The sequence below is a fragment of the Cadophora gregata genome (genome assembly GCF_030347475.1).
Source record: "Cadophora gregata isolate MNR1 chromosome Unknown scaffold_17, whole genome shotgun sequence".
NCBI lineage: Eukaryota > Fungi > Ascomycota > Leotiomycetes > Helotiales > Ploettnerulaceae > Cadophora > Cadophora gregata.
The window spans coordinates 1,119,715-1,133,411 of record NW_026695940.1 but is presented as its reverse complement, the minus strand read 5'-3'; the positions used below and the strand labels follow the sequence as shown (position 1 = coordinate 1,133,411).

At 50.0% G+C, this 13,697-nt stretch overlaps 6 protein-coding genes across 6 annotated transcripts; 4 read left to right on the top strand and 2 right to left on the bottom strand.

The window, feature by feature from the left end:
- Window positions 1-26: 26 nt before the first annotated feature.
- Window positions 27-1,402, top strand: ONS95_006173 (uncharacterized protein). Its single transcript, XM_058499619.1, has 3 exons — window positions 27-306; window positions 355-372; window positions 425-1,402. Exons 1-3 carry the CDS (start codon window positions 110-112, stop codon window positions 1,038-1,040), a joined length of 831 nt encoding a protein of 276 aa, XP_058350663.1. The 5' UTR covers window positions 27-109; the 3' UTR covers window positions 1,041-1,402.
- Window positions 1,403-1,604: 202 nt separating this feature from the next.
- On the top strand, window positions 1,605-2,281 carry SYM1 (Protein required for ethanol metabolism; the record flags this gene model as incomplete). Its single annotated transcript, XM_058499618.1, has 3 exons — window positions 1,605-1,615; window positions 1,707-1,867; window positions 1,926-2,281. 3 exons carry the CDS (start codon window positions 1,605-1,607, stop codon window positions 2,279-2,281), a joined length of 528 nt encoding a protein of 175 aa, XP_058350662.1.
- Window positions 2,282-3,482: 1,201 nt separating this feature from the next.
- On the top strand, window positions 3,483-4,367 carry TIF45 (eukaryotic translation initiation factor 4E; the record flags this gene model as incomplete). The annotated part of the gene is made up of 3 exons (XM_058499617.1): window positions 3,483-3,707; window positions 3,759-3,830; window positions 3,879-4,367. 3 exons carry the CDS (start codon window positions 3,483-3,485, stop codon window positions 4,365-4,367), a joined length of 786 nt encoding a protein of 261 aa, XP_058350661.1.
- A 324-nt stretch (window positions 4,368-4,691) lies between these two features.
- ONS95_006170 (uncharacterized protein) lies at window positions 4,692-7,175 on the bottom strand. The gene is made up of 4 exons (XM_058499616.1): window positions 6,549-7,175; window positions 6,197-6,492; window positions 5,022-6,144; window positions 4,692-4,964 (listed from the first exon to the last, which is right to left on the bottom strand). The coding sequence occupies exons 1-4, from the start codon at window positions 6,868-6,870 to the stop codon at window positions 4,903-4,905; spliced, it is 1,803 nt and encodes a 600-aa protein (XP_058350660.1). The 5' UTR covers window positions 6,871-7,175; the 3' UTR covers window positions 4,692-4,902.
- Window positions 7,156-13,696, bottom strand: ONS95_006168 (uncharacterized protein). The gene is made up of 3 exons (XM_058499614.1): window positions 12,905-13,696; window positions 12,692-12,856; window positions 7,156-12,640 (listed from the first exon to the last, which is right to left on the bottom strand). The coding sequence occupies exons 1-3, from the start codon at window positions 13,085-13,087 to the stop codon at window positions 8,213-8,215; spliced, it is 4,776 nt and encodes a 1,591-aa protein (XP_058350658.1). The 5' UTR covers window positions 13,088-13,696; the 3' UTR covers window positions 7,156-8,212.
- Window positions 7,489-7,917, top strand: ONS95_006169 (uncharacterized protein; the record flags this gene model as incomplete). The annotated part of the gene is made up of 2 exons (XM_058499615.1): window positions 7,489-7,530; window positions 7,597-7,917. The coding sequence occupies 2 exons, from the start codon at window positions 7,489-7,491 to the stop codon at window positions 7,915-7,917; spliced, it is 363 nt and encodes a 120-aa protein (XP_058350659.1).
- Window position 13,697: the final 1 nt, after the last annotated feature.

Genomic DNA, 13,697 nt, shown 5'->3' with positions numbered 1-13,697 from the left:
AGCATTTAAGCTCCAGCCTCCAGCTTCTTTGCATCCCTGTAGAACATCTTCATGTGTAACAAAGCAGACTCCGTTTGACTCTGCTGCGAGATTCAACATCGAAAGACTAATGTCCATTCCGACACGGGAGATGCCAGGAGTCAAGAGACACCACGATGGGGCGGAGAAGGCGCAGGAGCAAGATACGAAAACCTCACCTTTCATGCCCATGTTTGAGAGCTTCCGCGACGAGTTAGATGAACACCATGACAGGCGGGAGCGCATTATCAAGGCCTCGAGAGATATCACGGCTGCGAGTAAGAAAGTGTGAGTCTTTATATTGATTTAGGTCAAATGGAAACTAACGCTGAACAGTATTTTCGCACTGCAAAGGTAAATCACGTGTAGATGGCGCCTCTCTCAGATGCGAAACTGACCTGAGCAGAGTACGGTCGTTGAAGAGCTCGATACCTGCTAAAATAGCTTCGGAGGTTCAATCAAAGGCGTCGGCTATGCAGGATCAGTTTGCGCTGATCGCGCCTGACCTGACTGGCATCAATGCCTGGCGATATCAACGACAGATCTCTGGCGGCATCCAAGAATATATGGAGGCGATATCATTCCAGCACTACCTCATCAACCAGACTCTTATCACCCCTGAGGAAGCAGCCCAGTCTCTACCAGAAACCATAACTCTTACTGGAGATGATTATGTCCTCGGTATTTTCGACCTGGTAGGCGAGTTAATGAGGTTTGCAATTACAACTATGGCTACGACAGGAGCACTCCCAGGATCAAGGAACGCAGAAGCCACAGTAGATGATCGTGACATCTTGATTGACTTGAGATCTTTACGAACGAGCTTTCAGGCCTTAGATACGACTTCGTGTGGGGCTACTGGGTTGGGCAAGGATGTGGAGAAGAAGATGGAGGTTATGAAGACTTGTGTGGAGAAAGTTGAGACTGCTGTATATGGCATGATCATCAGGGGAAGGGAGAGGCCAAAGGGGTGGGTTCCGGATCTGGCTGAGGACAGGGGAGGCGCTGTTGAGAGTTATTGAATTGGTACAAGGTGCGTGGAGGCACAATTTTTCGGTGAGTCTTGTTGTTGTTGATAGCTCTATGGGATTTGTACACGGTGCGCCGTGACTGCCTTGATGAGGCTATTTATGGTATGGATAGACTGGAGTTAGTCCGAGAACAAGCTATCATGTTTCGAATTGCACATATCATTGAGAAAAGCCAGGTTGTAGCTTGAAGAGTGGAACTGTAGGGTAACAAGAAAGAAGCAAGTAGTAACGTTGTGAATTGTTTATATGCCACCAAATTCTCATGCCTTGTCTGGCTCCAAATTCCAAACTTTTGTGAAGGGAAATAAATCTGTAGTTAGATGTCTCAAAATTCGAAATTTGATATCCACGTGAATGAATCTGCATCAAGCCTCAAGCACCTAATCTTGTCGGCAGACCTTCCTCCGCCATCCAGCGCTAAACTAATGGAGCTGTCCGACCGACGTCAATCCTTGTCGCCGCCTTGCTTTTGGCGGAGCTTGGGGATTCAAGAAACAATAAAATACCATCCAGCAACATCCAATTTTGGTACCACAACCACATCGAACCGCAAAGATGTTCAGATGGTATGTCAGGGTCGAAAAACCTTCAATTACTTCCTACCTTGGGAGTCGGTGCAGAAGATTTGGAACGAGACATGTATTAATTGATGCGCAGGTACCAAATGAAGCTGGCTTCGCGCCCGATTTTGACGCAGAGCGTCACCACGGCGGTGCTATTCGCAACAGGAGATACCATGGCACAACAACTGGTCGAGAAGAAGGGATTGGAGAAACATGACCTGGCACGAACGGGGCGAATGGCCTTGTATGGAGGAGGTGAGTTTTTCATTTCTTCTTCACCGATCATTGCAGAGCTGACAGTCTCGTTGCACAGCTGTATTCGGTCCCGCTGCTACGACTTGGTTCAAGTTCCTACAGAACAAAGTGGTGTTGAAGAACAAGAATGCCGAAATCATCGCCCGGGTGGCATGCGATCAAACAATGTTCGCCAGTACCAACCTGTTCGTCTTCCTCAGCAGTATGGCTATCATGGAGGGCACAAGCCCAAAAGATAAATTGGATCAGAGCTACTGGACGGCATTGAAGTCGAACTGGATGGTATGGCCATTCATTCAGTGTGTCAACTTCAAGTTCGTGCCGCTGCACCACAGGGTTCTGGTCGTCAATGTCATCTCGCTGGGATGGAATTGTTACCTGAGCTTCCTCAACAGCCAGTCGAGTGCGAAATAGGTGCGGGGTGTTATATGTATGGATCTGAATCTGGGCATAGATGCTCTAGCACGTTCCTTTGGGTCTCTTTTCTCATAGCGTGCTGCATAAAGGTCTGCATTTAGACAGTTTGGCGTTTTGGCGTTGTATAAGATGCTTGCCACCAGTGGGACACCTCATCTTTTTGAGCAAAGCTTCCTTTACGAACAGTGGTTCTCTCAATACCTTCATAGAAAACATATGGAGAGTCGTTCTCGTTGCCCTTTATGGTCAAGTAGCCACTAGAGATTGTGGACGTTGCATTACTTGCCTAGGTTGAACGTGGCGATGTTCTTGTGTGAAAATAGGGGAACGTCTCTCTGCATACCAACCCCAGAGCTCTATCCTACTACGGCCGGTGACATCTGGTCGTGAGTAGGTAGATTGGTACCTGCCATACGTATCTGGACCGACTTGCCAAAGATTCACCTTACCTAGGTACCTACCCCTCTACCTAGGTAGGTAGTCCCCAAGCAGTAACATACGTGATGTATGCCTGCACTTATACCTAGGTACCTAGTACCTACCTAGGTACCTAGATGATACCTTGCCTTAGGTACAAGGTAGGCAAGGTAGGTAAAGGAAGGTACCCTCTCTGATGCACGCTCCTGCAGCAATCAAATCAAATCTGAGAGGCAACATTTACTCAGAAAAGTATTAACAGTCCCCATACGGTAGTTTGATCACCGGTTGTGCAAGAATTTTGGGCACCACAGTGTACTCAGTCCTGCGTTACCCTGGAAGGTACCTCAAAGTACTTTCGGGTGAGGTCCTGCAGGGAAGCCAAGCCTCAGCCTAAGGCCTAGCATCAGAATAAGGTACGGGTACTCAAAATTTGGAGGAAGCCGCAGCCGTACCCAGACCGCAGACCACAAACAAATCCATTCAGCACCGCTACCGCCTCAAAATCCCCCACCAATTTAATTCGTTCTTGACAAGTTGCCCGGAGCAATAGTCGCCAAATTCGGAGCTTCCTTTTACGACCAACTCTGTGCCTGACCCGACTTTCCTTTTTGCGCTCAGAACAATTTCACCACTTCTCCTCGAATTCACCTACTCCTCGAACTCACCTACCGCCGGCCTCACTTCTCCAAAGACCCTTCAGGACACCAAGCTCCTGCGAATAGACTCTCGGCCTTGAAGAAAACTCTTCTCATCAACGTACTCCTACATAATCACAGTCATGGCAGCAGTCGCCCCACAAACACCTATTGATGCCTCAACACCAGTTGATTTGACCACCATCCCCATTTCCCCAGAGGGTGCCAGCCGTGACGAGAATAAGAAGCCCACACCCAGCGGAGAGGATGAACAGATCACTGTCTTCCACGACAAGGACAATTTCAATGTCAAGCACCCATTGATGCACAAGTGGACTCTTTGGTTCACCAAGCCTCCGAGTGGAAAGGCAAGTTTGCGCCTGGACCCTTTGAACGGCGTCTACTAACTCTATTCGCAGGGCGACAACTGGAATGATTTGTTGAAGGAGGTCATCACCTTTAACTCTGTTGAGGAATTCTGGGGTGTATATGTATGTTCATCTGCTACAAGTCTGAAGTGTACCTAACCAAGCCTCTAGAACAACATTGCTCCCGTCTCCGAGCTTGCCCTCAAGTCCGACTACCATCTCTTCAAGGAGAGTGTTCGTCCAGAATGGGAGGATCCTCAAAACAAGCATGGTGGGAAGTGGTCATACCAGTTCAAGGAGAAGAGAAACGTCCCTATTGATGACCTCTGGCTCCATGTTATGCTCTCGGCCATCGGTGAGACTCTCGAAGACGAGGACGATGGAGAACTCATGGGAGTTGTTGTCAACGTTCGCAAAGGCTTCTACCGTATCGGAGTTTGGACTCGCACAATTGGCAAGAGCATTCCAGGCGGAGGAGATGGAGATGTTGCTGGTGGCAAGGGACGCTCGCCTGAGAAGGGCAAGGAGGTCTTGATGAATATTGGTCGCAAGTTCAAGGAAGTTCTGAAAGTCCCAACAACTGAGGCTGTTGAGTTCTCCGGTCATACCGATAGTGCCCACAGCGGTAGCACTCGTGCGAAGGCAAAGTTCACAGTCTAGGTGTTCTGCCCCTTGCTACGTGTGCTACTAGTATTTGCGTTGCGTTTGTGGTTGGGTCGGCATGGTTTTCGAACTATGCATAAGGGCCAACAGCAGCTATGTTTGCTGGGTCATTTCAGCTACATTGCTCACTTGCTCCCACGAGGTACATCATTCGGCGTTATTCCTCCTGAGCGAGACTGGCTCGCATGTGTTTATAGATCGGACAAATAAAAGTGACCAAAGGCCTACTTTCTGTGTACGATTATGGTATCATCCTTGGAGAGTGTGATATGTATTGTATGGACAACTATCCTAGAAATGGCAGAAATTCATTTGAAGATATGTGTTATGCTGATGCGCAACAGTCAAGTCTAAGAGGTGCTTCACAAGCCCAGGCTGTAATAAGAATTGACTTTTCGCATGATCACAAGACCTACCTAGGTAGGTGTGGGAACAGAGATGACTGCGTAGACCATCTTCTTATGTACAAATCTTGAGTCCCCAACGTCATCTACCCTATTCTATTTTCTCTAACGTTTATCTTTCCATTATCTTACAGCTCGTCACCGCTCGCGTCTTCAGCAAACACTTGTTTGACAAGTTCTTTTTTATTAACTACATCTCAAGTCAGTGGCCATTGTTCAGATTACAGGATAGATTATGATGACTTACTCTTTCCCATGGCATTCCTTGGAATCTCATCAACCACTCTCATAACCTGCGGAATCTTATAGTTGGCCAAGCGTTCCTTTAATGCTCGACGCATATCCATAGGACCCCATTTCCCTCTCTTTCCCTCTGCGTCCTTATTGAGCATTATTACTGCGCCAACTTTCTGGCCCCATTTGCCTGACGGTACGGCAACGACTGCGGCTTCAGCCACTTGAGGCAGAGAAAGTAGTTCACGCTCTACTTCAAGCGCGCTGACCTTCTCACCGCCCGATTTTATGATATCAGCACTTTTGCGCCCGCGGATGAAAAACATTGGACCTCGAGCCCACTCTTGCTCACTGTGTCCCGCACTTGGAACATCTCGCCGGACAGCTACATCGCCGGTTTTGAACCAGCGGCCCTTCCCGTCGTCGCCGTCAACGTGTTCCGCCAATGTAGCTTTCTTGTTTCCCCAATACTCCTTGAATATCGTTGGACCACGCAACTGAATCTCGCCGTCGCGCTCTTTGCCGTTCTTGTCCAGCTCCTCGCCTGGCTGAATCACTTCATTAGTTTCAGTATCAACGAGACGTACTTCCACGCCTGGGAGCGCCCAGCCTACAGAGCCATCTACGCGGTCAGCGTTCGAGAGACCGCAGGAGAGCGCCATGCCTACTTCCGTCATGCCGTAGCGCTCCAGGAGGACATTGCCATTGCTGAGATCGGACCAGGCTCTCTTCGTTGGTGTTGGGAGGGCTGCGGACCCGGAGATGTTTAAACGGAGGTGTTCTGGGGAAATTGATTTCTTCGCTGCGGTCTGAACTTCCGGTGGAAGGTCTTTGAATGTGCTCAAAAGGCGATTGTATACTGTTGGGACGACGGTGAAGAAAGTGATAGGTTCGGCTATTTTGGGGGAGTTCAGGAAAGGGGCCGCGAAGCGAGTCCAGGCTGCGGTTGCGTTGAAAGGGAATAGGAACTCGATAGTTGAGCCAGCGAGGAGCGGTGCTAGGATGGCATTCACGGTGCCGTGAATGTGGTGGAGGGGGAGGACGTGGAGAAGGTGGTCTTTAGGAGAATAGTTCCATGCTGTGGTAAGAGAACTTGCTTGGGCTGTTAGAACAGATGCCGGGAGTAGTACACCTTTCTGGGCATTATCAGTTCTGGAACTCAACTCGTTTCCATTAACCAGGACTTACGGGTCTACTTGTCGTCCCAGAAGTGTACAACATCATTCCTCCATTGCCATCCGTGGGCTCCTCGAGAAATACCTTACTACAAGCACTACCACCGAGCTTCTTCTCGAGTTTAACATGCTTTGGCCTTGCTTCCAAATTCTGTCTCAGAACCTCTTCCGCCTTATTCTCGAATTTTGCAGACGATAGTAGCATTGAAGCTTGGCTGTGGTCCAGAATATATTGCAGTTCGTGCGCTGGAAAGGCAGGGGACAGAGGGAGTGCAATTGAGTGCACACTGAGAATAGACAGTAGAGTTACTAGACCTCTCATTACTTTTTATGTCAATGATTTTGGGGCAATACACTCTGCGCACCTACATAGTCATAGCTATTTTCCACCAGAAATGCTATCCTCTGGCCCTCTACGGAATGCCCTTTGGCTTCTTCAACCAGCCTATCCTTCCCAGCTGCGACATCCTTCAGCAGATCTCCGTACTTGAACCGTCTACCAGACACCGAATGTACGACTGCTGTTGACTGAGGGTCATGTTTGGCAATGGCTTCGAATATGGGTAGCCGAGGTAAAGTCGAAGCCATTCTAAGGGACCGAGAGGCAAGCCGTATACGAGAATGCAATCGACCGTGTACAGCAAATTTGCGACAGACGGACGAAGGCGAAGTTCTCAAGCACTGCATGGCGCATGAGAGGTGGGAGGTCGTCGTGGATCGGCGACCAGGGTCATCGTTTCTCGCGCCAGTGAGTAGGTATGTACCTCAGTACCTGTACAGTAGGCTGTAGTGGAGGGTTTCAGGCCTGGGGCGACTGGGCTCAGTGGGCTGAGGTAGGTATCCAATTTATGGGGTGGATGCTGGGGGTGCTCGGCGGTAGATCTGGACGCCGACGGAGAGATGACGGGGCCGGTGCCGGCGCCGGGGCGGACGAGACATGTGATCTGACGGAGGCAGGGAGGGTGCATAAACGCCGATGATAAGGTCTACCGTCTACCTACCTTAGGGCGCTGCAGCTCGTGCAGGTCAAGGTAATACCTACCTATGCTTTGCCGAGGATACTCCTGCCCTGCATATCACTTCGCATGGTGGGGACCAGCAGCTGCAGGACCATTATTGCACGAATTACTCTGTAATTTGACCAAGAAATCAAGCTTGATCGTATCGTTGAAGGCAGTTCAAGGAAGGAAGGAAAAGAAAAGAACAGAGAAGAAAGGAAGGGAAGGGAAACACCTCTCACAATCACAGGCAGTCTTGATGCTGCGCAGATCTCTTGTGGCTTTCGCACGGCGACCACATTCCACGATGGCTTCAAAAACTCCGATGGAGGATGCAATGCGCTCCAAGGTACACAGTTGTCTCTCACTATGCTATACTATGCTCTCTCCCAGAACCTGACTAACCAGACCTTAGATCACCGAAGCTCTCAAACCCACAACCCTCGAAATCCACAATGACTCTCACCTACACTCACACCACAAAGCAATGGCCGGAAGCACATCGCAAGAGACGCACTTCAGGGTTGTGATCACGTCCGAGGCATTCAAATCCAAGATGCAACCTGCGCGGCATAGAATGGTGTATGCGCTCTTGAAGGAGGAGATGGCACAGGAGGGCGGTATCCATGCGCTGCAATTAAGGACCAGGACGATGGAGGAGGAACAGAGACAGCTGCAGAGGGAGAAAGAAGAGAAGGGTGAGCCGATTACAAGTGCGGGTGTTAGTACGGCATAGATTGGCCGTGCTATGACTTGGGTAATGGCGCGAGGGTTCTGGATTCCAACATTCTAATAACTCGGACTGAAAATTCGAGAACTGGTCGAATCTGTGACTATCACGAATGCATCCGGTTCACATCGGACTGGGTACAAGATCAAGTATGAATGCAGGACGCTCGTCCAAGCAAGATCGTCACTTGAAATATATGTACTATTGTATTATACCGCCGTAGCGGGCTCACTATAAGTTGAACATCACTCTGACAACGCCTGGATATGCTGGTACTAGATCCGAGGCTCATTTCGTCTCCTCAGTATTGCCACGCCTGAGTATCTGGATCCACCCGCTTCGCTGGATGTTCTCCCTTTGGCTTGGTGCAAAATCTCCTCGTGGGTGTGGTAGCAGAAGGAGTAGAGGCTCTTGATGACATGTCGCCACTTCGCCTACGATTACCCAGGTCCTTAGCAAATTCCGCCAAGTCCTTGAATCTTCTCTTCTTGGATGGCATGGGAGAGTCTGCTTTTGAAGAAAGTCCGCTCTCTTTTGACGCAGCTACAGGACCCTTTGCAGCTTTTGTCCTAGGAACGCTTGACATTTCCTCAGGTCGATCCTCCTCAACTGGATCATCAAGACACGACTGCTGAGCCACCCATTTCTCGGGGAGATCAGGAAGCTCTGGTGACAATCTGGCTGTTTGAAACTCACTTGGCGAGACTTCTTGAGTCTCGAAGACCTCCCTTGCTCGTGATACGGGTCGTGTTTGTTCCATCCTTGTCATGATTGATGATTTGGAAGAAGAGGCTCGCAATGCAGGCGGAACAGTGACACGCTTGTGTTCGCTGAACTGACGTCTCTTCTTGGATTTTGTGGAGCCGGCTTCTGGCTCGCTTTGATGAGACTCCCTTCTTGATTGCGAAGGCGAGGCGTTCGGATCGCGAGTTTCGCTGCTTCGCTTCGATGGAATAGGACGTTTTTTCTCGTCACATACTTCAGTGCCCATAACTAGATCAGTCCGTCCATCGGTCTCTTCCCTTTGCTGTATGGCTTGCAACTGGCTGGCTGTCTCAAAGAATGGGTCTCTCGGACGTCGACTTGAGATATTCTCAACGAAGTTTGGTCTATGATGTACTCCTCTTTGTACTGCAACAGCCTCAGACGACTCTGGAAATGCGGATGCTGGATATACCACCTTCTCTGCAGCTTTTGGTTTAGGTTCCTGCTTTTTAAGGTCCTCCGGATGTGCAGCCGGTGTATTGTACGCATCTCGGATGGTCTGCACATAAAGAGGGTTCAGCGAGGACAACACTGCGGCAAGCTTGTCCTTGTCATCCACAAACCTTTGGTTGAACAGAGTGTCTTCAACGTTTTGGTCATAGTACTCCCAAGCAGTCGTGACCTTCTCAGGGTTAGATTTCTTGAGATTCCTGACGTATGGCTCCCACTCAGCATGGACTCGAATAAAGTCATCACACATGCTCCATGGGGGTATTCGATTCTTTCGAAGCCACTCCAAGCACACTAAAGCCCGTGCGAAACATCTCTGGTCGCCTGAATACTCTGGATATGTGGAGACGAATCCATCAAATGTAAGATCTTTCGATTGCTGATCTTTTCGAGCTCCACTCTTCTTCTCCTGGTTCTCGCGCCTTGCTATGTTGGGTTGCACAGTCTGTGATCTGGTTACTTGACGGACTGCTTGCGGACGAGCATGGCTTGGAGTTGGCTTTACAGGCATTGGGTTTTCTGCTTGTAATTCCTTGCCCGGTAGATTTTCATCCATAGCTTTGCCGATGAAAGGGGACGCATGGAATGGCTGTGATGCTGGTCGCGACGGTGAATTCTCAATATTTTCTATATGTTGTGACTTTTCAGAACATGAGTCTGTAACTTCCGCGCTTTCCTCAAGTGGCTGTTGGTGATCGTCCTCCTCTGCCTGTGATTGAGCGAATGGGCTTCCCAGCTCAAAATGTTCTTTGCCAGAAATCAAGTCGACAACATCGTCAGGATGTGGTTGTGCAGATGAAAGAGTTCCCGGTCCAAGAGAGTCTCGAGATGAAGGCGGGCCGTGTTCTTCATCGGCCATGGGCTGAGCGGATGACGGGCTTTCTGGTCTGAACGAATCTCGTGGAGAAAGCTGGACGGGCGGCTTCCTTGGAGGGGTGGCGAGTGCTCCACTTTCGCATGCGGCAACCTTCTGAAGCGGACACTGTTCGTAGAACTCAATACCTGAAGGCTCGAGAGGTAATGGATCATCTTGCTTGATTGGTTTACCAGGCAGAAATTTTTCTGTCGTCGCGTTGTCGTCCTGGGATTGATCATTATGCACCTGGCCCCCTTCAACGGGCTCATACTCCAGGAAATCATCTGGCTCGCCGACCTCTGTAGGTGAATCTGGTGTAGGTGAGAGCAGAATTCTGATTGGAGATTGAAGATCTGCTTCCGAGATGATGGATTTTCTAAATTTCGATAGGCCTGGATCAAGTGCTGGTGATGAAGGTCGTCTTGCCGTCTCGGTTTCTAGTTCAGGAGATTGTCGAGTGAGCTGCTCTTTTGCTTTGAAGTTGCGCTTAGCATCTCGTGCCCTTCTTCTCTCTTCTAACAAAAGCTCGTCCTTTGGCCTATCATCTATACCCTCCTCTGCTTCTAGACCAAAAAAGGGAATCTTGCGGAGTCCCTTAGTGAGGTGATTTCTTCGAGACGCAACATGGGCATGCTTTTCCATCTGTGCAACATTGCCTTTCAGAGTCACTTCTTTGTACTGAATTTGCCGCTCAACATGATATCCCGAGGCAGTAGCACTAAGCTTGGGAAAGGGCGAAACACAGCCCGAGTGAATCGTCGTGCTTTCTCCCATGGCGTGACTGCTAGAGCGATGATTAATCTCAAACGGTTGAGCTTTGGCAGTCCATTGCCTGTGAGTCTCGTGTGGAGGAGATACACTAGGTTTCTCGGCTATTACTTTATCTGTGCTGTCCTCTGTGTGTGGTTGACTGTTTGTGATAATGATGTTTTGACTGCGGGTGATCATGGGTTGGCCGTGAGCCACCGAGTAACCTTCACGAGAGATCTGGGTGCCGGCAATCGATTCTGCCCCAGCGGAGGCATGAGCTATCACGTTTAAAGTCTGGTTTTCCGCGCTGCTGGTATCCTGGAACGTAGCGGGTATGACTGGACTGGACGAGACGTTAATTTGGACTCCCCTGGAGCCTGAGGCGGTTGGATGTAGAGAGCTTTCATCAAAGCTGCGAGATTTGACATATGGTGTCCGTTTCACCTGTATGTACGTCGAAGTCGAGGGCGCTGTTGAAGGCAAAGCTTGAGAATGCATAGCCGCCTCCTCTGCCTGGGCATCTTCCAGGTCAACTATGTCTCCAACTGCATACGGAACAGCCAACTCCATTTCCTCCTCTATCGTAGGGCTGCTGGGAAGTATATTCACTGAGGGGCGGATGTTGAGCTCTCCTCGAGGCTTGCAGGATATGGAACATTCGCCTGGTTTTGTCGATGGAAGCTGAGTTTCCGTATGATGTGGTTCAGACGCCCCTTCCTCAGGCTCAGGTGTTGGTTCCCACGAAGGCACTCCGTCCTCTTCCATATCACCGTCACTTCCATCTGCCACGTGTTCAATCTCAGGACCGCTGGAAGCAATGTCACACTCGGCGCTTGTCGCAGCAACGGGTAAGGAACTGTCATGCTGTGCTCGCTGATCGACACTGTCATGATGAGTATAGCTCCAGCTGGAATCTACACCTTCTAAATCATCATCAACCCTTTCGGCTGCCGGATCATGACCTGAGTCTTTCCCGGAATTAGATGAACTATCATCTCGATAGCCCCTTTGAAGTCTGGGTCTGGTGGGTTTCCAATCCCTGAATTCTATCAAGTCTTTCATGACTTTCGCGGGAACGTTGGCATAGCGAGGTTGGTCGCCAGCATGCGGTTCGTACCAAGAGTCACTACGCTGCAGTATGGCTCTCTGATCTTCGGGAATGCGTACATACCGACGCGGCACTCGCTTAAGGCAAACAAACGCATTGTCGAGCTGGAGCTGGTCAACGAAATCGGTCGTGTGATGCTGAACAGTCACCGCTCCTAGCTGAGAGGTGAGGATATCCTGGTTCTCTGCGCGCTTTTGGCTATTCTCCTTTTCGTTAATGTCTGGCAGGGCGGCCTGATTCGGTAGGTCACTGCCTGCAAGTGTTAAGCCACTAGAAACAACGGCATGGCTGCACGAATCTAATGGTGTGAGAGATTGACTGCGCTGCACATTTGCTCTGGCATCGAGTCTAGAATTCATCGTGGCAACCTTTCTTTCTGAAGCTGGCCCAAGAGCAGTTTTCTGTGTTATATTAAGGGCATGTTTCTGCATGGTCACTTCCGGGTGTCTGGAAACTTGTGCCAGAAGCACGGCGAATTTGGCTTGGTCTGTTGTTATTGACTCCTGAGTCTGAATCGGGCTTGGTGATCGCTTTTGGTGTGTGGTATTCACCTGGGTTGCGAAGCCAGCGGATCGCTGTGAGCCTTTACCTTCAGAGGTGGCCAACGATGAGAGTTGGGTTTGAGAGTTATCCTGTGGAGTGTTCAAAAGATTTTCCAGCTTTTTCGCAAGTATCTTAACGTTCTGAAGCTCCAGGATCTTGACAGGATGGCCGATAATAAGGGACCCCTCGGAGCCAGAAAACTTGAAGCTAAGCACACTAAGACACAGTCTTGTTGACGACGAGGACGGTGGGACTAGCTAGGCTTTGGATCAGATGAGAAGCAATGGTTCAGTCAGACTAGCACCTACCAGATGGTAACTACGAAGCACAACAATGCCACCTCTGATATCGCCAAGGTCTCGGCCTGTGTCACGCGTGAACTTTTCCACCGCGTCCCTGTCAAAAACTGCTTGAATGCAATGACAGCCATCTGACAGGATAGCGTCGTACTGGCTGGTAAGTCCACCCTTGATCTGACAAGTTAGCCCGGCATCTCCTGCAGCAGGAGCTTGTGTACGCACCTGCATGACCTGGGCTTGTCTACTTCTCTCTATATGGATTTCCACACCGCTTGGCCGGCAGCATCGTTTGTCTTGCAGAAGCTCGGGCTGGCCGGTATAGGAATGTTGAAAGCTTTGGAAAGCAGCTCTGAGTTCATTCTCTACCACGGTATGGATCCACGGATCCCGCAGAACCACGGCCATGATCAGCCGCGTTCAGAGTGCTTGCTTGGCTCAATATGTCACCATAGTAAGCTCGCTGCACTCCAAATGGCACAGCGGCGAAAAGCAGTTAAAGTCGAAATCTGCATAAGTCTATAAGCTGGGTCAGACTGTTATTGCACAGATTGATGTTGCAGGTGGGAGTGGTTTCGCGTCGATGAGCTTGAGAATGTGTACGATTTCAAGTCCAAGTCCAGAGCCAGGTGCCGGTCCCGTTCAAGTCTAATCGAGGGGCCTGGTTGGGACTGAGAGCATTTGCAGGTCGCCGGGGGTTTGGATAGAAGGTAATGGTGGGGTGGAGGCGGGCCGAAAGATGCCTCATATGTGGTACCTATCGTAGGTATGGTATGGTGGAAAAGTCGTGCTGTACGTGCGTGCCCTGTCGCGATGACTTTTCGTTTGCATTATTTGCATTTGGAGTTTGGAGTGAAGTGTCGGAGACGCGACTGGAGACGCGACGCCCGGCTGCCGGAAGGCAATGGAAGGCAGCCCATTGGTACCTAAGCGAGCTCACTTTGCAACTCGTAATTCCAGGTTCGTAAGGCACCTGGTGCTGCAAGGCTGAAGCCAGCTGGAGCTGGAGCATGGATGA

Excerpts from the sequence above, each read along its gene's own strand:
- ONS95_006168 (XM_058499614.1), bottom strand. The coding sequence starts at position 13,087 with ATGGCCGTGGTTCTGCGGGATCCGTGGATCCATACCGTGGTAGAGAAT. Across the intron at positions 12,857-12,904 it reads GACAAGCCCAGGTCATGCAG|ATCAAGGGTGGACTTACCAG; the intron begins GTGCGTACACAA and ends CTAACTTGTCAG. Across the intron at positions 12,641-12,691 it reads TGCTTCGTAGTTACCATCTG|CTAGTCCCACCGTCCTCGTC; the intron begins GTAGGTGCTAGT and ends TCCAAAGCCTAG.
- ONS95_006173 (XM_058499619.1), top strand. The coding sequence starts at position 110 with ATGTCCATTCCGACACGGGAGATGCCAGGAGTCAAGAGACACCACGAT.
- ONS95_006170 (XM_058499616.1), bottom strand. The coding sequence starts at position 6,870 with ATGCAGTGCTTGAGAACTTCGCCTTCGTCCGTCTGTCGCAAATTTGCT. Across the intron at positions 6,145-6,196 it reads CTGGGACGACAAGTAGACCC|AAAGGTGTACTACTCCCGGC; the intron begins GTAAGTCCTGGT and ends GATAATGCCCAG. Across the intron at positions 4,965-5,021 it reads AAGGAATGCCATGGGAAAGA|TTAATAAAAAAGAACTTGTC; the intron begins GTAAGTCATCAT and ends CTTGAGATGTAG.